Source organism: Phoxinus phoxinus (genome assembly GCF_949152265.1).
Source record: "Phoxinus phoxinus genome assembly, chromosome: 16".
NCBI lineage: Eukaryota > Metazoa > Chordata > Actinopteri > Cypriniformes > Leuciscidae > Phoxinus > Phoxinus phoxinus.
This window is the reverse complement of record NC_136891.1, coordinates 24,723,971-24,751,609: the sequence shown is the minus strand read 5'-3', so window position 1 is coordinate 24,751,609 and position 27,639 is coordinate 24,723,971. Positions and strand designations below refer to the sequence as shown.

At 37.9% G+C, this 27,639-nt stretch overlaps 1 protein-coding gene across 11 annotated transcripts in view; it reads right to left on the bottom strand.

Moving 5' to 3' along the window:
- The window catches only part of dab1a (DAB adaptor protein 1a), a 410,132-nt gene that overhangs the window by 16,120 nt on the left and 366,373 nt on the right, over positions 1-27,639 (bottom strand). For 5 of the 11 annotated variants that reach the window (XM_079584679.1, XM_079584680.1, XM_079584681.1 and 2 more), the window contains 9 exons: positions 21,790-21,921; positions 20,087-20,206; positions 18,844-18,882; positions 17,279-17,341; positions 13,565-13,618; positions 7,931-7,993; positions 6,183-6,245; positions 5,924-6,020; positions 716-1,324 (listed from right to left, as the gene is read on the bottom strand). In XM_079584679.1, the coding sequence (XP_079440805.1) occupies positions 716-1,324; positions 5,924-6,020; positions 6,183-6,245; positions 7,931-7,993; positions 13,565-13,618; positions 17,279-17,341; positions 18,844-18,882; positions 20,087-20,206; positions 21,790-21,921 (1,240 nt within the window). The remainder of the gene's footprint in view (positions 1-715; positions 1,325-5,923; positions 6,021-6,182; positions 6,246-7,930; positions 7,994-13,564; positions 13,619-17,278; positions 17,342-18,843; positions 18,883-20,086; positions 20,207-21,789; positions 21,922-27,639) is intronic. The other 6 variants (XM_079584685.1, XM_079584682.1, XM_079584683.1 and 3 more) reach the window with 5 other exon arrangements.

Genomic DNA, 27,639 nt, shown 5'->3' with positions numbered 1-27,639 from the left:
ATATTTAAATATAATATAAATTATATAAATGTATATACAGTATATAAATGCAATTATTCCTTAAATATATACATGAATGTGTGTGTATTTATACATAATAATTCTACACAGTATACACACATATATTATGTAAACATAAACTTTTATTTTGGATGTGATTAATCACGATTAACCTTTTGACAGCCCTAAAAAAATATATATTTTAAAATCAAGTCACGCCCTATATTTTTGCTACTTTGAGAAGCCATATCACTCGGATATACATCACAATAGGGGAAAAAAATACTTTTTTTTGTTCCAACTTTAAACCTCTTCAAACAATAAAAAACCCTCACTTTTATTTGCTAATCAGTAAATATTTTACCTCGAAACTGGAGAAATTTGTACTTAGGTAAAACTTCTCTTGAAAATGGTATAAAAATCCCGGACGAGCCCCCACTTATATTATGTCTTTCTATTTAAGATATCTAGGGATAATAGGGTATGAAGAAGTAATACTTTAAAAAAAAATGTATCTAACTTTAACACTTATATGTTAATTACCCATAGACATCTTAAATAGGGAGACGTAACATATTTCCATATGAAATTAATACAAATATTTAATTGAATTTGACCACGTGTTTTAAACTAGTTTTCCCCCCCTATAATCGCATTTACATAACCAGCCCCAAATTTGAGTCAAAACCATGGCGTCTACATGTGTCCTACTCACGTGAGTTGGTGGAAGGCGTGGTGGAGGTGACGGGCGTGAGGTTCATCTGCGAGATGTCGAAGTCGTCGCAGTCGTCTGTGTCTTGCGCCATCCCCACTCTGCTGAAGTAGCTGGTGAAAGCGTCTGTGGTGCAGGTCAGGTTAGGCTGCTCGCTCTTCCTGGCAGGCATGGTTGGTGGCTTTGCCATCTGGAAGTCCTTAAACATCTCCTTGCTCATCTTAGCCTGTCTTTGCAGTGTGCGCTCCCCGTGTTGCGGACTAGAAGCCGTGGAGCCCGAGGTTCCTGCCACGGCTCCGCCCATGGCCACCGCGGGCGCCTCGCAGGACGCGGGCACTGCCATGGGAGCCAGTGTCTGAAACATGGCAGCGGGAAGCGGCCCTACTGTCTGGGCAGGCATGAAAGCGGCAGGCGAAAAGTGAGCCCCTGCCATCGCGGCCCACTGTTGCTGGGTGGCAGGAAAAAGGTTGGCTTGACCCCAGATCAGAGGCTGAGCGCCCGGTAAAACCTGCGCAACGGGCACCGTGGACTGGACGCCAAACGCTAATGGAGCCTGAGCGGCGAACTGTTGCTGCGCCCACGCGGGTGGCACGGCTCCCATCGTCACGTAACCTAAAGGACGGAGACAATGAAACTTTCTGTTTACAAAGCTCTTCAAACCATCGAAAGAGAATTTACCGCCAAAATGCTTTGGAAAACACGCACACCTCATTACGAGGTTGTGCTGTAACCTTTAGCGTTCACTAAAGGACTTTCGGGCTGCAGCCATATATCTCTTGATGACTTGGGAAAGATGACCTAGATTTTCATAATGAAAAAGGTCTTTATGGCTCAGATGAACTATTGTAATTACTTCTCACAATAGGTCCGGGCTTAATGAATAGCAACGCCCTTTAAACGAGGCCATTACAACAGTCTGACTCATATCACATTGAGGCTTATTTCATTACACATCTTGCTCTTTCTTTCCAATGAGTAACGCTGATTCAAATAATAAAACTCCACATCGTATCTTATCTCTATGACATGCCACACAATGTGAAAGCGTGTCTGGAATATTTCATAGAGGCGTGAGATCAACTGTAGTTGGGTTACTCACAAAATAGGAAGTTGTGGGAAGATGTGATGATCCTTCATCTTTAAAAATGTCCTAGAATCAGCCACAGCTTCTCTACTTAGGTGTTGCCATTAGCAATTTAAAAGAAGAATCTATCACATTTTGTTTTCAGAATACATTTTTTTATCATCTGAAACTTCCTGTGACTTACCTTCCAAAGTGACTTATTCAATGCATTTAAAGTCAAGTATGCAAACATGCACAAAGCACACACATTTGGATTTGTGCTGAGGTAATAGCGCATGTAAATTTGTTTAGGCTTGGCATTTATAATACATTTTTACTTGTAGTTAGTTACTCCTCAATTCATGGTGCTAACATAATGTCATTGAGCTGTGTGGGATGGGAATATTTGACACATGGAGTTGCAGTAATGGTGTGTGGTTGTCTCAAGGACCAGTGAGTGGAATGCTTGGAGAAGTTCTATATGTGAATTTAAGTAAATCGTGCATGTCCATCATTCAGTCAGGCAGCAATGGGCTGTCTCATCACAGCAACGCACCCCTGCACTGGTCCATGATGGCCCTCGGCAGTCATTTTTGAGCAATGGATCCACCATTGGCAAATAGGATGGAATTATGGACTGTTATTCAGGTACATGGGAAGCGAAACCTGAAGCACATCTCCAGTATACTGCGGACATGTCGAGGAGTACTATATCTTCTAGTGGAAAGATGGCACTAAATGCATTTAATTAATAGCGTTTTTTAATAAAGTGAATTATATTATTTAAAGGCCGTGTTGCAGGTTAAATTTTTCAACGAATTTGTGCAATTTGCTTGTTGGTAATGAACATTTAAACTGTTATCCATTGTATTTTATGTTGTTGGGTATCACAAAACGGAATATAATACGAAAAAGTAGGTACTATCTTACAGCGCCAACGATTCTCCTTTCCGCCACAATGCATTCCATGACGTCACCTTGGGGAAAGAGTTTACCAAAGCCCGCCTGGAGAGCGTTGAGAGTGACTAGAGAGACGAGTAGTAGACGAGAGTATTCAGATAGCGCAGATTATAGAACATGATCATTGTCTATACAACACATCTATAGTCACCTATAACTGTTTAAGTTGGTTCATAAGACTTCGTGAAAAAAGTAAACAAACAATTAACATACTCGTGCGTGCGGGCTTGAAGGGGACCATGATCCTTGCCTGAGATGTATGTATGCTATCTTCAGCACAAACGGATTCAGGCAGCATGCATTCAGCATTCAGTCACATCTGGTCGCGGGGTGAGCTCCTCGGCCAGCGACCAAAACGCACTCACTGCCCTACAGCACAAGCTTTCCAACGCAGTTTCCACGGGACGGCACCGCCCGCGCGAGCACCTGCCAAACACCGCGACAGACACGCGGCGGCTACGTTTGCAACAACATTTTCACCGGAGGAAGAGAAACGCTTAGAAACGCCTATATAGCTAGCACGATGCCTTCTATTTCTAGATGACAAAGACAAAGTTTACCAGTACTATGACAAAGGTTACCGGTACTTATCTGAACTAACGTCATCATGATCACCGCCACTATAAAGAAAACGTTGATTTTTCACTTGGTGCTATTCAATGACAGTAAAAAAAATATGTGTCGTTATCTCATTGCTGCGTTGCTAAATGATAGCAGCTCACCAGGACACTTCACCAACTCTCCACTCATTCTCCTCGGACCATGCATTTCATCGGCTTTGACGGCCATCAGGCTAGCTTTCCTCCACTTCTCCCCAACGTGACGTCATCACCGAATTGCGTGAAAAAAATCGTTAATACCAAAAACGTAAAAAACTGGTATTTAAGACCATTTTTGAGACATTTTAAAAATGATATACATATCTTGAGTGATTTATGTACCCATTAATCGACAGTGGTGGTTAACCTGCAACATGGCCTTTAAACATAATCTTAAAGTCATGCTATATTATAAATATAGAACACATATAGTGACTATTTAGTGTGACTATGTTCACAATACAGCATAGCTTTCCTAAACAAGATCGTAATTAAGTAGTGTATTCTCATTCAGATGATTTATGTTCCATTTGACATGCCATTTAGCACACAAGTTTCATTGAAAGTGACTTACAATACACTGCCAGCGGGACCAGACCCCCTGAAGCACTCTGGGGAAAAATTCTCACTTGAAAAAAGCCAGAATGATTCCACAAAGGTGAAAAATGTGCTCATGCTATCATAACTGAACTGTGAGAATTCCATCAGGACAGGTGTGTCGGAGTCAAGCCTGGTGTTTATGATTTTACAACACAGAGGGGAGTTTGACTGAGGGAAAGAATTGAAGACAGATGGGACAGATGATACACTACTTGATTCCACACATATCAATGCTGTACTGTTTACTGTTTCAGAGGAAGTCAATCTGGCTGGAACAGATGTCCCAGGGAGAGCAAAGTCAATGCACAAGGGCTATTAGTTTTTAATAACTGGTTCAAATATCATGACGTGAGTGTTCCTGTAGAATTTAAAGTGGTAGCACCTCACAATTTGGAGTTCGCCATGTAACAAAACATCAAATCGTGATGTTTTATGACAAAAGACTTTAAAAATGCTACGGTGAAAACGTTTTAATTGGTAAACAGTAAGTTCTTCTTTGTTTTGTTTTTTATTAGTACTGTACATTAAAATGGGTCATTAATTTCTGTCATTAATTACTCACCCTCATGTCATTCTAAACCCATAAGACCTTCGTCCATCTTCGGAACAAAAATGAAGATCTTTTTGATGAAATCCGAGAGTTTTCTGACCCCTCCATAGAGTGCAACATTATTAATATTATCAATAAGGTTGAACCACTGTAATCACATACTATTTCAACGATGTCTTTACTACCTTTCTGGGCCGTAAAAGTGGTATTAACGTTGTAGTCTATGGAGGGAAAGAAAGCTCTCAGATTTTAACGAAGATTAACAAAAGTCTTATGGGTTTGGAATGACATGAGGGTGAGTAAATAATGACAGATTAAAATTTTTGGGTGAACTATCCCTTTAAGGTCTTAAGTTGCATCATATGTTCAAATAAATGTTTATAGCATTATTTTAGTGTCGTGTGTTACCATGATGGTGTTTTGTACTTGTGTGGATGACACTGCGTTCATCTTCTATAAATTTATATTTACCTCAGCTTGTGGAAAAGCTACTTGTGGGGAACTTTGAATTATCTTATATTATCTATTAAATTTGTATATATGGCTTTCTCTTTACCATAATGTTTATAAGATGAAAAGTCACCTTAAAGTTCAGTAGTAGTCTATAAAATATGTTTGTAATCAGATATATGAACAATATTAAAATGTTAGTTCTGGCAAGTTCAGGCATAGGGTAGTTCACCCCCAAAAAATGAAAATTATGTCATATGTATTTCCCTCATGCCGTTTTAAATCTGTAGACTTTCTTTCTTCTGCAAAACAAAACTGTAAAATAAGATATTTTTAAACTGTTTTTGTCCATTTAATGAAAGTCAATGGGGCCCAAAAACAACATTCGACCCCATTAATTTTCAATGGATGGAGATGTTTCACAATATCTTTATTTGTGTTTCACAGAAGAAAGAAAGTCATACAAGTTTAAAACGACATAAGAGTGAGTATATATTTTAACCACTTCTTTAATAATCTGTATATATTTTATATAATTTAATCAAAGAATGAGAGAGAGGGGTGAAAATGGTGATGAAAAACGAAACTGCCCCTTTGTGGCGCAAAAATCCTTGACTAAGTGGACATTAGGGAAAAAAATTACATAATAAAAATGTATGATATGACTCCCGAACAGATGTGCATGTTAAAAAGGCATCAAACACTCACAGATATAAACACACACACACACACACACACACACTAGAGCAGGTAGAGGTAACGCTGTGTCCTCTACAAGGCGTTTATCATGCAGATCAGTACAGCATCCAGTAATGAGAGCATTCATATTCTACAGCAGGAGGACGGGACATCTTATTTAGCCAGAACTAGACAGACACATTACTTAATTTACATCCGCCCCGTTCCATGTCTCCTTTATCTATTTTCTTGGTATTGTTTTCTCCTGTACACACACCACTTGGGTGGGTGGGGTGGGGGGTTTCTCCTACCTGAGGGTACAGAGGCAGGGTTGAAGGGGGTGAACATTTCGGATGGATTCTGGTGGGCCAGCGTGCGGTCCAGAGTATTAGCCGGAGATGCTGGAGTCTGTGGAAGAGGAGAATCACAGCAGTCTAAACAGAAGCTTTACAAAAAACTACACTTGCTCATAGCTCAACTATATCAAAATGACATCCTGTTTACATACTACCTAATTAGTATGCAGTATACACTGTGCAGTATTCCTGCATTCCATTTGGAGACACTCACCGAGGGGGACGTGATATCAGGAGGAGTGGACATGTCTCCGAAAAGCTCTAACTGGTTGATATTCTGCAGATGAGAGAGGAACATTTACCAGCATAAAATCAGATGTGTTTCACCTCAGCACTCACTGCCACGACAGTCTAGTCTTTGCCACAGAATATTGGCATCTACCTCGGGCAAACAGTGGATTGAATACAAAAGGTGACATATGGAAATGATAGTGAGTTGCTATAAAAATGATATGAAAAACATATAAAAGATGATGATGACTTCTTGTACCTACCGACCATGAACAGCACGCAGAAATAAACAGTTATTTATTTTAATTTCCTTCCTTCCTTCCTTCCTTCCTTCCTTCCTTCCTTCCTTCCTTCCTTCCTTCCTTCCTTCCTTCCTTCCTTCCTTCCTTCCTTCCTTCCTTCCTTCCTTCCTTCCTTCCTTCCTTCCTTCCTTCCTTCCTTCCTTCCTTCCTTCCTTCCTTCCTTCCTTCCTTCCTTCCTTCCTTCCTTCCTTCCTTCCTTCCTTCCTTCCTTCCTCCCACCCATGTAATCTACAATATAATATAATAATGAGTGAATATTTTGGGATATGTCCTGTATTCAAGGTCATTGATGAACAAGGGCATGCCAGTCACACTAGGGTTAAGCAGGACTTTTTCTGTTTTTTTTTGCTGCCCAAAATGTCAGAATTTTCTGCAGCCTTTATTTATTTATTACAATTGTGGTGATAGTAACTGAATTATTTGTGTTGTTTCGCAGTGAAAACCCACCAAAAATCATACCATAATCTACTTATCAAAACTTGCCTAAAAGTGTTTAAGTCCTGGCGCTCTGTATGGTTGGGTCCATCTATATTCACTTTTCACTGCAGTACAATGGCAGGACAGCATTTGTTCGGCTTGGAATTATAGATTTTTGATTAGCCAATATTGCTTTCCCCCCTCTCAGGTTAAGGGAACTATTTGCCAGTCCATTTAGTGCAGAGGCTTCTACTTCTGCTTGTTCTTAAAGCCGCCATTTTTCCTTCTTTTCGTGGCTGAGAATTTTCTGAGCTTTTTAAAGTGACTGGCGCATGACAGGAAAGCTTTTCTAAACTGCTTCTAAAAACTGTTTCGTTCAGCCATTTGCTTGAGGCCAGACCACAGGGATCTTTCCTAAAATGCAACACACTCTTTTCACACCTACTGTACATCTTTTATGAAAGAATAATTGCTCTCCCGTCTCTGATGTTATGCTGGCCTTTACTGCCTCCACTCGCCTGTCTCTAATCATTTTAAAACAATTAAAAAACAGCACACACAATAACACGACTGTGTGCATGACCTTTGAGACCACTGTAAAAATCCTGCGCACATGGTCTCTGACTGATTTATTCATGGGAGCACAAAACCTATTCAACAGGGTCACACTAGGGTCATCTAAAAGAGCTCTGTCATTTGACTATGAAAAAGAAAGGTCAGGTATGAGTAAGTAGACTACTTCCAGGAGACTAGTGGAAAAGGTAAAAAGCAAGAGACTGGGGATTTAGCAGGGCTATAAACTGTTCATAGCGGGAAGTGTGACATTTACTTTCCTGTACAGGGACTCTACTGAAGTCTACAGTGGACCATAGTGCACTACTTATTACTGTTTAGCTAGATTACAGCTAGATGAGCTTTCTAGGTCGTTTGCAATCAAAACAACAGCTTGGAGGATTATGGGAAAGCCGAGGGCAGGTGTGGAGAAACTTCGGCCAATCATTGTCCACCTTACCTTGGTGACCAGCAACAGGTCAGTGTCTAGATCCAAGAGTTCGATCTGTTGGTTATGTTTGTTCTGCAATGATAACATGGTGTTAGATGAAAGATGAAATGGGACACACAGAAAATGAGGTCTGTTTTGGGAAGGTGAAGTGTGATTAGATGAGATGGATGGTACTTTACCTGTACAGGTGAGGTTACACATGTGTACCTCACTATCCCACTATCAATTCGTGGCTTTTGCATTTTTTACCAGATTATCTCTCAACAGGTTTGAGCCAGAAAAATGCAAGAACCAACTGTATTTATCTTCGCTAACTCGCATCCCACCCCATAGTGCCAAACTTTCATTTGTGGAAGGAGGAATAAAAAAAAAAAAAAAAAGATTTTTAACCAGCTGCCGGCAGGCTTTAATGGGAAAATAATGTGCTCAAATGGGCGTCTCTTGAGATAACATGGGAAGAGCAAAAGACCATGAACAACAGCTGCTCCCATCTTACATATTGTGCTGCTGAAAAAGCAACACAGGCAAGGAGAGGATCGTATACAAAAGGAGAGGATGGGTAGACCACGAAATAGAAAAGAACACCAAGAACCCATCTTCAAACATGATTTACTTGGTTAGCCGGATAAAGAGGTGTCATGTGCACTTTTTTCTTCTTCACTTGGTGCCCTCAGAGAGACATGACTGAAGGAATACAATTTATTTTGGTAACTTTACATTAGGTCCCAATGGTTAACATTAGTTAATTACTTAAAGAGTAGCAAAAAGTATTTATTACTGTTAATTTTAACATTTACAACATTTAATTTCAACATTATTTTCATATTTTAATTTTTAGTTTCAGTATTTTTGTTGTGTTTTTGTCATTTTTATTAGTGATTTAATATGTCCAGTACTTATTAAGTCTATTTTAAAGAGTTTATTTAGTTGGTTGTGCATATATTCTCTATCTTGTGTTCAGTTGTATGTCTGCTCTCGTTGATGTAAAGTGGTGAGTTTCTATGACCTGCTGAATTTTTGGATTAAAGACTGTTTTCTTACATTACTCCAGCCGTGGGATTCATTAGATACAAACAGGTCGTGACATAATTTAGTGTTCATTTTAAAAAATCACCTTAATATAAAAACAATATCTGTAAAAATTGACATTCATGACATTCAAACGACTGACATTCACATTGATTTCTGCTACAAAAGATAACTCAGGATTATGATGGAATCCGGGAAGTTATCCGGCTAACCAAGTAAGACCAGAGTTAACACAGACAACAAGATGAACACACAAGATCTGGACATGTAAAACATGCAATAAAATCAAGTGAGAACTGACTCCAGGTCAGGTTTCAAAAGCAGTTGACACCTGAGATGGTTAAGTCTGAAAGTCTCTCTATGTTAGCGCTTGGTGTTCGGTGTTAGCGCTTAGCTTAAAGAATCGAAGTATGGTCATATCAGTCTGAGAAAAGTAAGCAGGAATCAGCCACTGCTAGTGACATATTATATTTGCTAATGCAGTTATGAGTGAATGGACAAACGTGAAGGAAAGCAGAGGCAGTGTGATAGAGAGGGAAAGAGAGAAAGCATCATCACGGTTTGGGTTGTGTAGCTTTCTTCACTCGATCAGTTCAGCTGTCTAACATTGAAACGGGCTTCATTCATAAAACATAAGCACAACTCTGAATGATGCAGCAATCTACATTTGCACTCAGTTTTGTTCTGCTTGTGTTTCACGAATGAGGCCGAATAAGGGGAAAAAAACAAAAATTTGATTTGTTCCTGCCATGTTTCCAGGGTGATGGTGTTCGTCTCACGTTGTTTGGTTTTGAAGGTCATTGAGCTGGAACTGCCGTTCTACACTGAGGCCAGTAGCTGAATTAAATGGCTCTAATATTACCAGCCCAAAAGATTCCATCAAATCAATCTCTTTACACACCCTTGGGGATCACCATTGAGGATAATGGGAAAGATGACAGCTGGGCCCCACAGTGATGAACTGTGTCAGTCAAAGCGCCTTGCATGCCACTGACACCTTATTACTGATGGATATCACGAGTGCTGATAACTACCTTCTTATCTGTTATTATAACAAGCTGCCTCTCCTGTGGAAGTATGACTCGCATGATGTATCGTCATTCCAGAACCGAAACTACAGTATTTACACTAAACAGTCTCCATGGCAACATTTAGAACGAGGCTGGGAGTGAATATTAGAATCACGTTTATTTTGCCACAATCCATCAGCATACTTTTCTATCATCATTATCACTTCAAAAGACTATCAATTAGCCGTCCCCTCGGAGGGAATAATTATCTTCACAGTGTCCTGTGTGCTTTTAGTGCTGCCCATTTCATTACGGACGGAGAGTTATGATCATGTAGCCACAGGCATGAAACCGACTGAGAAGCACAGCTAGGAAATTAAATAATATGTGGAGAGGTGCAAGAAATAAGAACAACACTAAAGGGTTATTCAAAGAAATGATTCATTAAATACTGTTTATCAAAGTCAATTCTTTAGTAGGCAAAAATATAATCGGGGGAAGTTACTAAGAATAAATTGCGCCAACTGATATTGTTGTTTATTTGCGCACACTGCCTGCTTTGTTTCACCGCATGATTCACTAATGGAAATATGAAAATTAATTAAAGTGCAAACTTGCTCCAAATATATGTGCTAAATGCAGTTTGCATGACACCGTTGTCCATTTCAGTTGTGAAGGATGCGGCAGAATACCATGATCTGGCATTTTTTTTACTTATTTTGAACAATGTGTATTAAAACAATGTGTATTAAAAGTGCAAAACAATAGCAAACAGCACAACAGACAAAAAACAACAAAAGAAAAGCAAAAAAAAAAGCTAAACAAAACACAACAAAACCCCCAAAACAAAGCAAGGCAAAACAAACAAAACACACAAAAAAACAAAGGAAGACTAAACAAAATAAAGTAAAACAAAACACAACAAACCCCCCAAAACAAAGCAAGGCAAAAACAAAACACACACAAAAAACCTAAACAAAACTAAACAAAAGAAAGCAAAGCAACAACAACAACAACAACAACAAAAAGCAAAACAAAACACAACACAACAAAAACCACAAAACAAAACAAAGCAAGGCAAAACAAAACACATAAACAAAGCAAAAGAAAAACAACAACTACAGAAAACAAAGAAAAACTAAACTAAACAACGAAACAAAATCTATGTGTCATAAGTATAATTTGATACTCATTTAATGAATCAGCCCAGCTATGAACGCTAGAAAATGTACACAAATGTCTCCTAAAAAAAATGTTTACTGAAGTTGTAATAATTATAATAATGTATAATTATGTATAATTATAATGCACATTACACAAAATACTTAGTTTTATAGAAGTGTGCTTGTGACAAAAATAATGACACTGTTTTCAATGTATTGAAATGCTAATTGAATTTGCCCCAAAATGCTGCTGAAAAAATTAATTAAAAAAGCGCAAATAAATACATATAAATAAATAAATTCAGACCCACAATGTACAGTATGTGCAGATGCACAACACAAAACAGATTTACAGCCTAACGGTTCAAAAGCCAATTCCGTAGAGCCGAAAGTGTTATTTTATGAGTTGAAGCTGTGCAGATTTTTCTTCGGTAGAAATGAAAAAGCTGGGGAAGGCAGGATCAAGAGGCCACGCGACTTAGATTGAAACAGGAGAGAGGGATATGTGCGAGGAAAAGAGAGAAAAGAGCGAGTGGGTGTTTGAAAACATGATGGAAAGGGCGAGAGGAAGAGATGCCAGACAGCAGCACAGGGTGACATGAGGAAAATCCAACTCAAACATTGTTTTCCAGGTCTGGAGTGACCCAAACAATTGAATATTGAGGACAGACTCAACCAACTCCAGGGTACGGGGGATTTTTGCAGGGGTTGTGTGTGTTGTGATGGTGATTGTGTGAGGGTTTAGGCATTTAGCTGAGCTAAGACTGAATGAACAGAGCAGCTATAACACAAGAGAGATACAGACAGCAGAGACACTGGCCAGAACATGAAAAGATCAGCCATCTTTCTTTATAACAGTGTTAATGTTGAGGCCAAATGGCCTGACAAGAGATCATCCACCATTTAAAGAGAGAGAGAGCAACATTCACTATAACTTCTTGACCAGTTGAAATTTCGTTCACAGTGCGATCACAGATGCATGAGCACGACTCAAAAAACTCAGAAGAATGTTTGCCATCTCTCATTTAAATGACTTTATCTGTCAACCCATTTACGCTACACAGACTTTCTTTTTATTATTATTGTAAATCATGCATGATTCACGGACATTTATGATGTGGCATTGAAAGAATAGTTCACCCAAATTCAAAGTTCTGTCATGTCGTTTCAACACTTCAAACATTGTGTTCTTCCTCTGTGCTTTTGTCTCGTTTTCTTGTACAAATATCGAAACATTCTTAAAAATAAAGATATATTTAAAGATATAAATCAAAGTGACTTATGATTTGATTTTTTTTTTTCTAAAAGTTTTTGCGTAAAACAAGAAAAAGAATTGCCACTGTCTGGTTGCGTTAACATTTTGAGTTCATTGAATTAAAAAAAATGAGTTAATACAGTGAAGGAGATTGGTTTAATAAACAGAAACTCAAAATATTATGTTGATTTGACAAAAGATAAACAGTTGTGATAACAAATCATGACAATAATTTTGACAGTGAATGGGGTCAGAAAAAAACATCTTGTTTTCGCTTTGAATTGTTTATATTTCTGACCCCAAAGACAGATATTTTTTTCTAGTTTAAGCTTAAACTCACTTGAGCTCATTTTGATCCTTTTTTCTTTTTTTTTCTTTTTAAGAATATATTAGTTTTTCTTCTCAAATTAAATCTTGATTTAAGAATATTTAGATATTTGTACTAGAACACAAGACAAAAATACTAAGGAAGATTTTTTTTTGCAGTAAACTTCCCTGGAACACAAAAGAAGAAACCCTTTAGTTGCTCATTTCCATAAAAATATGAATATAGCAAAAATGGTCCGTATGAGTTGTGTTCGATATTCATGTTTTTATTGAATAATTACTTAAATTTCTGCCTGATACTGTACATGAATCATGTGGACCACATTTACGGTGCTTTTATATCCTTTTTAAAGCTTGAAAGACAGTCATTGCAAGAAAAAGAATGAGCACATTCTTCTTTCAAATCTCTGTGTTCCATGGAAGAAATAAAAGTCATACATGATTCATGAGAATTTTATTTTTGGGTGAACTTTCTTGTCAACTTGATTCACAAGGCAGGAATGCCCTCATGAACGCACCAGCTGTCCTTATCATGGGGTGAAGACAAGCGTACATCATGCAAAAACCGACCAATCACGTAATGCCCCAAACAGCTACATTTTCACAAAGAAAATGAAACAAACACAAAAACCACACATGTACACAACCAGCCAAAAACGCACAAACACCGGGGGTAAATTAAGAGTGCACAGTCTATGCGATTTACTGTAAGCCGGGGAATGAGTGCTTGCTGAACTCATCACGGGACTCGAGACAGGGAGCGGAAACATGCTTGATGCTTGGTGGTTCACATATTGAAAGGTTTGCCAGAGAGAGGCACAGGATAGTCACATAAACAAACACACACAGGTCCACTCACTGGATGTCGCTTTGGGACGTCATAAACTCCCTCCTTTTGTTGGCTGGTAGGGACCTGGTGTGGACAGGGAGCCCAGCCAAATGCACAGTTAACATGACAAGTTACCATTAGTTCAGATTTCAGCAAGAGATTTTACAAGGTCAATGCAGAATGCAAATTTTATGCTTCCTGGAGAGCAAAGTGAGCCTTTGTCTGTGTATAAAGTGTTCTAATTAATATTATAAGTGCAAGATGCAGAAAATAGTGCATAGTAGACATTCAAATTGATCTTGAATAATAATAATAATAATAATAATACATATTTGTATTATTTATAACAAATGTATATTTTATTTATAATAAATGTTTTAGATCAAATAAATCAAAATAATATCAATATACTGTCATTTTATAGTCTGCATGATAAATATAAAAAAATATATATATTATTGATCAATAAGTTATGACGTGTTTTTACATTGCCTAATTTTTTTAAACAAAATAAGTTAATTTATAAGCTATCCAAGAACTAATTTTTAAAGTCAGTTTAGCGTAATTTAAGTTGAAGTTGAATTAAAAATCCAAGTTGATTGTACTTAAAAAATTTAAGGTAGTAAATTTTTTTTTTTTTTACAGTGTACCATCATTTTCATGTTCAAATTAGACGGCTAGAAAAGATGCAGATCCTGATCCTGTCTTTGTCTGTTATTTTCACGTCCTCTCTCTCTCTCTCTCTCTCTCTATTTTTAATTTGCCATTGTTCTTAATTTCCCTCTTGCTGAGAGACTGATTGCCGCTGTGTTTTTATTTGATCGTACACTTGAAGTGATTTTTCCATTTCTTTTATTTAAAGATCACACAGCGACAGCAATGATTAATCATTCTCACTCTTTCATTTGGAGAAAGGGCAGAGGAGAGACCTGCTGCTTTCCTCTCACAGCAGAGTCATTTCTCCATGCAGACTTTGGAAAGCTCCCTACGCTAGGCATCAAGCCCTCCGCTCAGTCATGCTATCCAAACTTTACCAGAGCCAAAACTACTTGGGACCCAAGGGGCCCGCTGGAGGTCAAGGTTACTTTTGATGCATAGTGTTAGCTTCGGATAATCAACATATCTTGTTATGAGATGCTGTTCTATAAAGTTAAGGAATGTTAGATTTAAAAAAATCCCTTAATATAGGGTTCCCGTATAACAATTAAGAGAAGACGCTATACAGGCAAAACTATTATTTTTTCAGGTACTGGTACATTTTTAGATTTTGGGCTATTTTTAGATGTTTTCTTCAGTGGAAAGAAAACATCCAAAATACACATGTAAGCGATTATTTTATTACACTTTTATCTATTTGCGTCTGTACATTTCAACTATAACTGTACATATCTTTATAGGCAGTTTTCTCAAAATATTTTTTTTTCCCCTCCTGCACTGAGCAAGAAATCTCCACTTACATACAGCATTTTTTTCCTATCTATATTTCGAAGGTATTAACAGAGAGGTTTGTTCATATAACTTTTTTCTAACTATTTATGTTATGATACAAAGAGATATCCAAAATCCCCTCAGTAAAAACCTTTAACTCTAATTTGTCAACAAAATGAGATATGTGAAATTCAAACTTGGCTTTATCCAAAGTTCAATTCCTTTTCTCGAAATGTATGCAAATCTGTGCATATTTAATTAACCAATGCCTCACATGCATATTTAAACAGAAAATTTCAGAAAAATTGTAATACAAAACAATTGCCTTAATGTACTGTGATAAGTCAACTGGATAAAGTATGGTATTTATTAGTTAAATGTTTTACCCTATTCACCTGTAGTGTCTAAGTTTGGGGAAATCATTTTTAGGAATATTGCACACAAAAAGAGCAATTTGTAAACAAGTGGCATATTTTATATAGCTTAGCATAGCTAGAAAATGTAGATACACTTTTGAAATGTCCATTAATTTTAAATTTTCCCCTGATATTTTCATGGCGCTCCGCAATATAACCACGATTAATTGGTTCGATCGATGCCATTTATACAGCTTCAGTCTGGACAGTGGACATCTAGAGAACACAAATCTCTTGTTCTGTTCATGTAGGTTTCCCAATTTCACTGCTGTTAGCGAACACCAAAAGTGATGTTCACGCAGATTCAATTTGACTCGGCCAATCTGGCTTTTTGTTTGATATGAGATGAGATCAGGTGTTAGCTGATCCTGGCTTTATTGATGTGACAGCAAGCAGATGTCTCTTTCATGCTCCCGAGTTTCCGATATCTGTCCTGATGTCAGCAACAAGTGAAGGAGTTTGTGAAGTGTCAGCTTAGCGCTTGAGAGCCGAGCAGATATTGGAATTTGGAGGGTATAATTTGGTCCCTGATGGTGTTTCAAGCTTTCGCGGAGCTATTTAACTGACTACGACATTAAGTCGGCTCTGTAAAAAGTTGTGGAGGAAACAGACTGGCAAAGTGTTGGGGCACTGATGTGTTTATTGTTTAGCTTGGCAGTGTCTCTTTTTGACTCAAGCCACAGGTGACAAAACAAAGCAGCACCTGAGGATACAACACCTGCTGTTGTCTTGGTCATGGCGCTCGGAGCACGAAACATTGCCGGGTGTAAATCTTTGAAAGGGCCGTCACGCTGAATTAGTGTGGCTTGGCGAAGCACTCTGTTCTAATTCACAGGTGGGACTCTGGCAGCTACGCAGTGGAGCTGTCAGTATAGCCGCACCATCAAAACCAAGGGATTCTTCTAAAGTGTTATTTAAAGAAGAATGCCGGTTTGTTTGGAGGCTCCCTATTGGATGTTTGATCATCAAAACCTGTGTTGCTCCATGAAAGCTATTAAGGATAGACCTAAGCTCGATGTATTATGTGTTTTTTTTTCAAACTGACAGATTGTATTGTTGTGGACGGCGACAATATTTTTTTAACACACTGTAAAAGTGATTTTTCAAAGTAAATAAAACTAAGATTATCGGAGTGTTTTACAAGAAAATACGATTTCAGTCGTTCTCCGACATTTTTTGACATTTATTTGTAGTTATTTGTGAAATTTAGACTACATTTCTGTGTGAAAAAGGTAAATCCACATTATATATATATATACATTATATAATTATAATTTATAATATCTATTTTATATTTTAATTGTTTTTTAGTCTAGATTTCTTTCAAGCAAGAGTGTAGGAACAATCTGAAAAATCAGGGGTGACATTATAAACCTCATCAGCCTGGCTCATGAATATTAATTAGGTGAATCATTTTATAAACTATGAAAAATATGAGAAGCTACGCCGTTATTTATTTATTTCAAATGTAAAATATTAATTTCAATGAATTTTGAGTAGAACTTGTAAATTATGTATTTGACAGAATTAATCATATTTTACAGTGAAACATGATAAAACATATTGCAATTCATATTATAATAATTTATGAAAAAAATACAAATTTACTGGTAACATTTTTATTGAATTAGTCCAATTTAAAATAGCAGATTTCTCTTTCCGAGCTGGCAAACTTCCAAAAAAAGAAAACAATACAGTGCTGCAGTATATTGTCACATGTTCAAATCCCCCACAAATATGATTTTGCATGGACATATGCTACTCTGAATTGTTTGTTTTGTACTATAATAATAATATAAGTAAATTGTTACTAGTGGTGAACATGTTTTCAAACTAATATTGAAATCTGATTATGTAATTATCAGTTAAAAGGTACCATTATTAAGATTTGGTAGTGTACCTGATATATGCTCTCCTCTGATTGGTCACGGATGGGCTCGTGTCCCGCCTCAAATACAATGTACTACAACATCGGCAGCAGAAGAAGATAAAAAAGGCAAAGGGACAGGAAAAAGGTGAGTGCGAAAAGAAAAGAGAAAAGGAAGAAGACTGATTGATCACACAGAATCAACAGCGGCCCCCAGGAGCAGCGCAGTGACCCCTGCAGCCTCGAGGGACACAGCGGACGATTCATGTTTCACTGCAACTACAACTATGATAGTTTCAAAGCAGAGAAGAATATTCACTCTCTACATCCGAGACCACTTAAAATAACCATAGTAACAAATACAAGAAGATTTCGGAAGGAAGAATTACGAGTTGTTCTTTTTCTGACCCACGCCTCATGCATATATTCAGTCTGATTTCGGCCTTTAAAATTTCATCATCCCATTTTTTTCCCCGTGTATCCGTACCCCTCTGTTCCTGTACCTGCGAACAGGGCAATGTTATGAATTTTACAACGTTAAGGAGAAATAAATCAAAGTCTAAAACCCAATGCTGCATGTTTCTTTAACGAAGCATGCTAATGTTAGCATGCAGGGGTAACAAAACTTTCCCAGTGTTGGCCTGCATTTAAGATGCTAACCACTAAGTTTTGGGGATAATTTAGGAATGGCAGACCCGTTTAAACCCATAGCTGTGATGTATTCCTCCATAACGCAGGGACCACACTGAGATGAGAGCGATTTTTGGCAAGCGACATTCTAGCTAATTGCTAATTCCTGTCCATTCAACACCACATTAATGTTAATGGCAGAATCGTCTCCATTTTCGGTGACATTAGATCTAATGGCTTAGTCGTTCTCATTTACAAACTACTGTCGCCATTGGCCATTTCATTCTGTTACACAGTTAGCCACTGGCTAATTCTCTTCTTCTCTAGCCGTCTTAACACCAAATTGATAGTGCTTATCAGGTCTTTACTATACTGCAAGTAATGACTGATTCTTAAGCTAACTTCTAGGCCTAGAAGCAATGTTCCTCGTTTCTCTTCTTCTTTGTTAGTAACAGCCAATGGACGTCCAGTCTAGCTTTTTAAAGATACACTCCAATCATACACAATAGAATACATAGAAGGCTAGATCATTCGCAATATGATGCACACCGGACAATACGGAAAGGCAATGTAATGCATGTAAACACACACACACACACGCAGCCCAGATGAGATGTGTTAAAGCTGTCTGTTTTCAGTACAAAATAAAGGAGGCTCCCAGAATCGCTCTTGCATCAGAGTTTTATCAGTATATTCCCAATTCACGAAAAGGAAAAGTTAACAACACTTTGCAGCGATGATTCACAGTTTACATCTATATAGAAATGATGAAATAACAAGACTTATTAATTCAGGAGGAGTGAGGAAAGAGCAGAGAAAATGGAGTGGAATCATTTATTTCTGTAAATGAGATTAAACGCACATTACTGAGCAGGGAGCCCTGTTTAAAGCGACAGTGAGAGGCACACTAAATTGACAGCGTACATTCAGGCAGACATAATGATTAACGATTTATTTCAAAGCGTTACCTGATACACGGGATCCTCCACATCTTCCTCCAAAATGGTCTGCAGGAGTGATGACACAGAGGGAGTGTTTGAAGGAAGGAAGGAGGGTATTGGTAGAAGGAAGCGGGAGAGGTGATTAAGACGAGAAAAAGAAGCCAATTTGTGGTCATTTATGTAAAAACAGAGCAAACGCACAATTTCAACATCAGCCAGTGAAAACAGGCACAGAAATGCGAAAGGAGGGATTTTGTCGATTGAAAAAGCAGTGTGAAGGAAATCACCCCGCAGATATGCACCTGAGATTTAACAGACAGAGAGAGAGAGAGAGAGAGAGAGAGAGAGAGAGAGAGAGAGAGAGAGAGAGAGAAAGGGGGGGGGGGGGGGGGGGCAGCCAGGCAATTGGTGCGCACTGTAGGATTTTGCCACTGTTTTGTCGTCTGAGATTAATTTAGGAAAAATAAAAATATTTGGTAACACTTTAGTTGAGGGTCCAATTCTCACTAACTAGTTACACTTTTTAGCATGCACATTACTAGAATATTGGCTGTTTATTACTACTTATAAAGCACATACTGTATTAATACCTTATTCTTCATGACCATATTTTACATTCCTTAATCCTAACCAATACCTAAACTTGACAACTACCTTACTAACTATTAATAAGCAGAAATTCTGAGTTTATTAGGAAAAAGTCATAGTGAGAATTGGACCGTAATATATATATATACACCATATATATATAGATAGATAGATAGATAGATAGATAGATAGATAGATAGATAGATAGATAGATAGATAGATAGATAGATAGATAGATAGATAGATAGATAGATAGATAGATAGATAGATAGATCGATAGATTAGGGCTGTGCAACGATTAATTGTGCCATATATATGAGACAGTTGTTGTTGTACAGTCTGCCTTGTTGTTTACCCACTTCTCATTAATTTACAATCTTACAAGCAACAGTTTAAAAAAAAAATTCAGTGCACCCGGCCTCATATGAGTATAATTATGTTATTCTCTGAGATAAATAATAAATATGCCCTCTCGGAAATGTGTTGTTTCTGTATTTTCACCCTTTTTGTATTGCATATTTCATTATTCCCTTTCGAGTTTGTTGTTGTTTTCTCTTTTGCACCACTCTCATTCGTCTGCTGACATATATGCGGCCGTATTTTGACCGAGCATTAGAAATTGTAAATTCTCTTTGGGTTTTTGAGTTTATGCGAGTGTGAAGGTTTCGTGCGTGTGTGTTACCTGATAAACAGCTTGTTCGCATTGCTTGTCCTTCTGAGCTTTCTTCTCAATCTCCTCCCTCTGTTTAATCTCATAAATCAACTGGAAAAGGTCACGGAGATCAAGGATCACAGGCTCAGCCTGGGAATACATGCAGAAAGACAGGCAGAGAGACAGATTTATAGAGGTAAAGAGGGAGGGAGAGAGAGAGGGGAAGAAGTGACATGATCTTCTCAATAAGGGTCCATATCTGCCGTATTTCCTGTACGATTCTTCAAGCAATTCAGAGCAAAAAAAAAAAAAAAAAAAAAAAGACCTCTTAACCTCTTATTCAGCTGCTTTTAAATCTGCCAGATGAGAGGTGACAGAACAAGTGCTTTCCGTTTTAAAGGGCTGGGTCAGATCAAAATTCACTCTTTGTAGTTGCATTAAAAATGCATCTCCTTTCCCAGTGAAGCCTAAATGTCACTAATATCTCAATAAATACATGGATGAAAATGCCCTCAAAACTCGCCTTGGGTATTTTACAGCAAATTCATTCCACTGAAATGCAATATGAGCAGATGTGAGAAAGAAAGGGTGTTTACAGGGAAAGAAATGAGAAAAGAGAGAAGAAATAAGAAAGTAAAGAAGAATACGTGCTGCAGTGGGTTTGTGGATAAATCATATACAATCATTTCAGCATTCAGTATCATGATATATGAGTGTTTCTTCAAATATAGGCACTTTTGGCCCAGCTTACTTGTAGAAATAAAACTATATTCACACTTTGAATAGTTTATGTATTGTATTTAATAGTATTCTGTGCTTTATATATTTGTGGAAAATAAATAAAATAGCTCACTCCTAGCTACGGCAATTCTTTTAGCTAGCTTTTTATGTATTCCAAATACACATAATTTACATAATATTTTCACACTTTTTGCAAATTGGACAAAATTACAGCTTGATTAGAAATCACACACAATACAAATATGTTACAGAAGACTTTATCTGAAGAAAGTTTGTGAATTGTGGTGGAAATGATCCCACAGTTGAGGGACAGAAGTTTTCTTTTTTAGATTATAGTTAAAACAAAATAAAATAAGATAAAATAATCTGTTAGTTTTAATTAAAATCAACCCGAACATACTGTACGAAGTTTAAAGAAACAGCCAAAAGTACCAAGGTATTTTTATGTAATACCATTCCACAATACTGATACTGCCAAAGTACTTAAAGGCAGAAAAGGAAGAAAAAGAGAGATGGGGAGACACAGCAGGGAACGACAACATGAGGTTGAAAAAATGTATAAATGAGAGCAATAACTGTGGCAGGAGTGAGTGAAAATAGCGCAGGAACATGTTGCCATTGCTTTATAGTTATGCGTTTGCTGGGTCACTTGTAGTTCACAGTGAGAGAGCGATGGATGGGGAGAGAGAGAGAGAGAGGGGACAGCAGATATTTATCGTCCCAGTATGGAAACCGATTGAGCAACTGCAACAGAAGCGCAAAACTGCAGACTAGAGCAACGCAACAACAAAATACAGCCGCAGAAACAACAACACAGGGGCAAAGTCAGAAACAAACAGGGAATGAATGCCAGTCAGGGACATAGTCTTTATAGGAAGCTGTCATAACAGCAAACAGACTGTAGTACATAATATACTCATGGTTTTGATATATACTTTTGGACATATAATGCATGTGAAAACTTGAGACTATTTTCAGGTATGAGTACTTACAGACTGAGCAGTTTTAATGGCCACAAACCGATGGTTTCCCTCCTTCCCACATACATAACCAAAGGCTCTGTGGTCCGTGATATCCTTTGCAATGTAGGAAATCTCATGAACTGCATGGTGGTGCTGAAGAACCTGTGGATAAAAACAAAACAAAAGTACTTTAGAGCTGCATGTACAGCTAGAGGAGTAGATGAAGTTTAGCTTTGATGTCAGACATGTTGACTCCCTGAATTATGTCCAAAAAAAAAAAGATCATCAAAATAAACCAATGACACTTTCAAACAATGTAGTCATTGTCACGTGTCTTATGATTCCTGTCTTGCTTTCCCCTTGTCTTGAGTGGACTTATGTTATTTCCTGTTTTGCGCCATGTTTTGTAGTCCTTTGTAGTTTTTGCCATGCCAATCACTCAGAGAGTTGTCATAACAGAATATAATTTTATGGTCAACTGAACCCAGATGTGCACCAAAACGACAAAGTTACTGCCTACTTTCATTTGAAAGTTCAAAACTCTACGCCCTCCCCTTGCAAAGGATTGAAGCTTGAGTTTTTTTGTGCCCAAACTGAACCTTATGGTCAACTGAACCCAAGTGTGCACTGAAACCTCTTCTGCGAAAGCAATAATGTTACATCCGAGCACTCACTTAAAGTTAAAAATCCAACTACAGACATTGAATGGCCATGGAAATGAAGGGAGACATTAACCCAGAGAGGGAATTGGAGGGCAGAAATAGGTCAAGAGCTCGGAGCGAGTCGTCCTCCAGGATGATGGCTGAAACACCAGGGTCTCGGCACTAGTGTCAGCCTCCTGCCGCTGAAGAGCAATCATCTGCTGAAATCTACTGCAAGTGGCAATCTTCCCCTCACCACCCACTTCATCTAGAGTCATTAAAACATCACTAACACAATACACACGCCACATGCCGCATGCACGGGGGGGGGAGGAGAGACGCACCCCCATGGGCCTGGCAGTTAACTCGAGAGTTGCAACAGGGAATGACATCTTATGACAACCCGTCTGACTGCGAGGTGCTATTTTCCCTGCTGAAATATGAAGTGTTGTCAGTGATGTGTTAAACAAACTTTGAGAAAGAGGGTTGCTTTGTTAAAAAAAAAAAGTTTTGAATAAGGTTAATGGGAGGATTTCATTATCAAACTATCATGCCATGTGCCCACACAAACTTAATGATTTCACACTTAAAACTGAGCATGACGATTTCACATTTACATTTTCAGTGGTGTGACAGGCCTTGGGAAAATGTAGTAGCCTATAACTCCTATAGAAAGAGTACCTATAACAGAAGTTTAAAAGAATATACTCACAGTAAGATCAAACTGAAACAACTTTTTGGGCTCTTAATTGCATGTTGTTTATAATTACTGTAGAGGTCTGCAATCCCGCAACTGAGTGCGTGGGTTGCCGCGAAATATAATTATCTAAAACTAACGGCACGCAAACGTCTCTAACTGGAGATCTGAAGTGTTGTGTGTGTAGAAAAAAAAAGAAAGAAAAAAAAAACAGCCTATAGACACGGAATGAGACAGAATCCAACCGGACCGGGACTGAAAAATCAACATATCTCTTTCTACGGCCTTTTTCAGGCGGGAATCGGACAAAACGTGAATGTTTCAGGTGGGAGCGGGATAACATATTTTTGGCAGAAGTGGAATTGAAAAATCCAAACAAATAGTGTAAGGTAAAACTTTCAATTTGACATTAGAAAGCTCACTTTTTAAATGTGTGTTAAGAAACATATCTTTATGTAAACTTAATTAGCCTTTTATTTCATTAAAATACTGGCCTTTTTTAATCTGCAAATAGAGTTTTTTTTTTTTAAATAGGACTATACTTTTAAGATTAAGTACACATTCAATACAATTCTTTTTCATAAAGTAGGTAGCTCAGCTGTTTTTAAACATAGCATAGATTTGATCATGTTTGTGAATTGGGTTGCACGCTGAAATGAACCAGTTCAAAAAAGGGTTCACTGATTGATTTACTGGTGGATTTTATGTAATCTTGTTGTGGGGTCTCCACCTCTGGTTTCACCCATGGTGGCCTTCACAACAAGCTGATTTTTGATTTTGGATACAGTTATTTTACACAAAAATAAATTCCATTTCATTCCCTATATTAACTTGAAAGAAAATCTCTGGGTTCCCAGTGAATACATTGCTTGTTTTCCAAGAATGCTGCTTGTAATACAAAATGAAACAGTCCTACCAACTGCAGACTTTAATCTTTCAAGTGCTTTTCTGGGTTTTAGATGCAAAATCTTCGGCACATAACTGCGTTTCCATTCCTTCTGGGCAGTTTAAAATTGGAAGCATAGAAAATCCTTGAAAGATTAATTACTTGTGTGCCTATTCAACGCCAGCCTCCCTCTCACTATAGCTCACAGAGTGGAATGTTTGCCGTGAGCTTGCGTAGTGAGTCCTGTGTTATCGCAGCCCATGGGCCGCTTCCATCATAATGACCCATAATCTGCAGGTCATTCACACACGAACTCATGCTCAATAATACGCACAGCACCATACGGCGATGATTCATCAGAGACGCACGTTTCAGATTGCTACCTTTCGTGGCTTTCATTCGTTCCCTTTCTTTCATTCAAATCATCACAGCGGCCCTACGACCTCTGAGGTCACTCCACTGCATTGACGATGACACTGTTACCATGGTGAAGATACACTAAGCTTCATGGTTCTAAGAGCTAGGTCAGAAAAGGGCACGCTAGCACTGTTCCAAATCTAGCAACCTGCCTGGACATTAGCATTTTAAGGCATCATGTACTACATGCTCTTCACGTGAAGGATGTTCTGTTATGTTGGCTTTCAAAATACAACATTCTCGACAAAGCATTATCTCGTGTATCTTTCTCAGAGAAGGCCTCCCAGAACGCACTGCAGGGAGCTTAAAAAAAAAACAAGGTTGCCAACAAAGCATGAGAAATGTTCATTCAAAATATACTTAAAGTGTGTAATTTCAGAACTAAACAGGATCGCAACAATAACAGAGTACACAGCTCAAACCGAATGCAATGATTGGACAAACATTTCATGGTCATAAGACTTATACAGTATATATATATATATATATATATATATATATATATATACATATTATATACTGTATATATACTGTATATATACATATAAAGTATATATATATATATATATATATATATATATATATATATATATATATATATAACTGCGATGCTCAAAACAAACAGAGCAATGTTTTGCTAGCAACACAGTGTCACAGTGTTTACCCTTTTTGGTGAGAATCAAACAAAAAATGTGTCGAATAGTTTAATATATATTTAAAACAATTACAGGTTTCATTCAATATGGACAAGAATCAACAAAAAATTGTTTTACAAAAAAAATTTACCCAATATTTGTATGAGCTAAGTTTTACTTTAGCATGTAAGTCACACTGTTAGCTTAGCAACATGCTAAAGTAATTTATTGTAATACATTGTCAAGCCTTCACATGAAGAGCGGTATTTGTGTGAGGTAAGTTGCTGCCTATGTATCTACATACGCACGTCCAAGATTTTGCCATGTTTTGTTGATTCTGGAACAACGTTTCTGTCCGAAAATGTAGTCCTTGCCCTATCCCTACCCCTGAACCTTACCTTACCCTACCCATAAGTTATCACTAAAATCAGAGAGACATGACAGGTGAATAACACTGATGTACAGTAGAAGCACCTTACCCTGGTTGTGAGCCTAAACGTGACATAAACTGTACATTATCCCTCAAATCTGATTGGTCGATTGGAATAATGTTCCAGGACCAACAATGATGTTTAACATGGTGAAATCAGGTTCTGCAAATACATACAATAGAGCATTTAAAATTGCTAACTTATGAGGTGAATCTTAGTTAGGATGCTATGTTGTTTTGGAACAGACCCATCCTATGACCAATATGATTTAAAGGCATAGGGTTCAGGTTATTCACAGCCGTCAAAGAATTATAAAAACAAAGGCCTAAAACAAAAGCCCTGCCCTGTTTAATCGCGCCCTGAGGGAACGCACATACAACTTAATGACAATACACAAACAGAGCTCATAATGAGGTTTTAGCGACTGGGGACGTGTCCAACACTGGTGATGAGTGAGTGTGTGTGTGTGTGTGTTTGCTTATCTCTGGGTGCTGCTGTACAACACTGGTTTGAGGAGAGGGGAGACAGCGGAAAGGGAACGCTGGTGTTACAGAGATAATGAGGATCTAGAGTCCGACGCTAAGCTCTTCAAAACCACACATTCACAGCTAATTAACCAGCCGCTTGACTCCCGTACACACTCGCACGCACACATTAGCCACGGCTTCATTAGGTCCTTGTGTAGCTACGGGCCAATAGTTAGAGATAAAGTGCACGTTTTAGCCCTTATTTCATATCGTTTTGGAGCTGGCTATGCGAAAGCTTTGCCGCTGGCTTACGCCGACCGAGCTCGGAGACGGAAAGACAAGGGAAAAAAGAGGACAAAGTGTCCCAAAACAGGACGTTTTTCCCACTAAATCAGTGCAAATGAGGGACAGCAGCTCCAGAATCCCTTCAGAGCTTGGTGCCGTCCATTGTTTGCCATCCAGCGAGGGAGGATTATACAAGGACTATCTGGGTTTTGCAAATGAGTCTGCCTAGTAGAACAATTCTTTAAATTTCATCTCCCGGTCTTGTTCGACACGCTATACAGCGAATGACTTTATCTACTTAGTCTTGCTCCTCAAATGGAGGCCCTTTCTGTTCAATAGTATCTTCCCCCTGAGTGCAGAAGATCATGACTGTTCGGTAGTGTGTGTGTGTGCAGGTGTTAACAGGCGGGACTATCGATACACTATCCTGCCCAGAGGGAGGCCAGCCACTGAAACTGTAACAATCCTCTGCCGCGAGGAACAGACTCTGTTTGAGGACGATAAGACCCTCTTAATGACATCACTTCAAACTGACACGACACTTCAGATCCACATCTAAGCGCACATCAGAACAAAATGCAGCCTTTCGAATGTTTTTCGGAGGGTTTCGTAATGCTCTGTGACAGCGGATTGTCCCTGACCTCAGGAAACTATTATGAATTAAATGAAAAAGAAGTATCTTATAATCACCAGGGTTGCATTCATTTGATTAAAAATACAGGACAACTGTATTGCATAATAGTATTACAACTTAAAATAACTGCTTTCTATTTGAATATTCCTGTGATGGCAAAGCTGAGTTCAGTGTCACATGATCTGTCAGAATTAAATTACAATATGCTGATTTTCTGCTCAAATAAATATTTGTATTTTTTCAATGTTGAAACCAGTTGTGCTGCCTAATATTTTTGTGAAAACCCATGATACATTTCCCCCAGGATTATTTGATGAATTAAGAACAGCATTTATTTGAAATAGAAATATTAATTAACATTACGCATGTCTTTACTGTCACTTTATGGGGTTGTTGCTGGATAAAAACATTACTTTCTTTAAAATAAAATCTTACTGACCTTAAACTTTTGAACGGTAGTGTATATACACATTTACATGTATACAAATTGAATTGATGATCTGACTATATTTCCCCAATCGATCGATCAATCAATCAATCAATCAATCAATCAATCAATCAATCAATCAATCAATCAATCAGTCAATCAGTCAATCAGTCAATCAGTCAATCAAATCAAATCAATCAATCAATCAATCAATCAATCAATCAATCAATCAATCAATCAATCAATCAATCAATCCATGGCTAGTGAGAAATATTATGCCTAGTAAAATTTCTCAGTAGAAAGAGAGAAGGGTGAGAAAGAAACTGAGCGTGACAGCGGTTGGATTGGGCATGTAGCGAC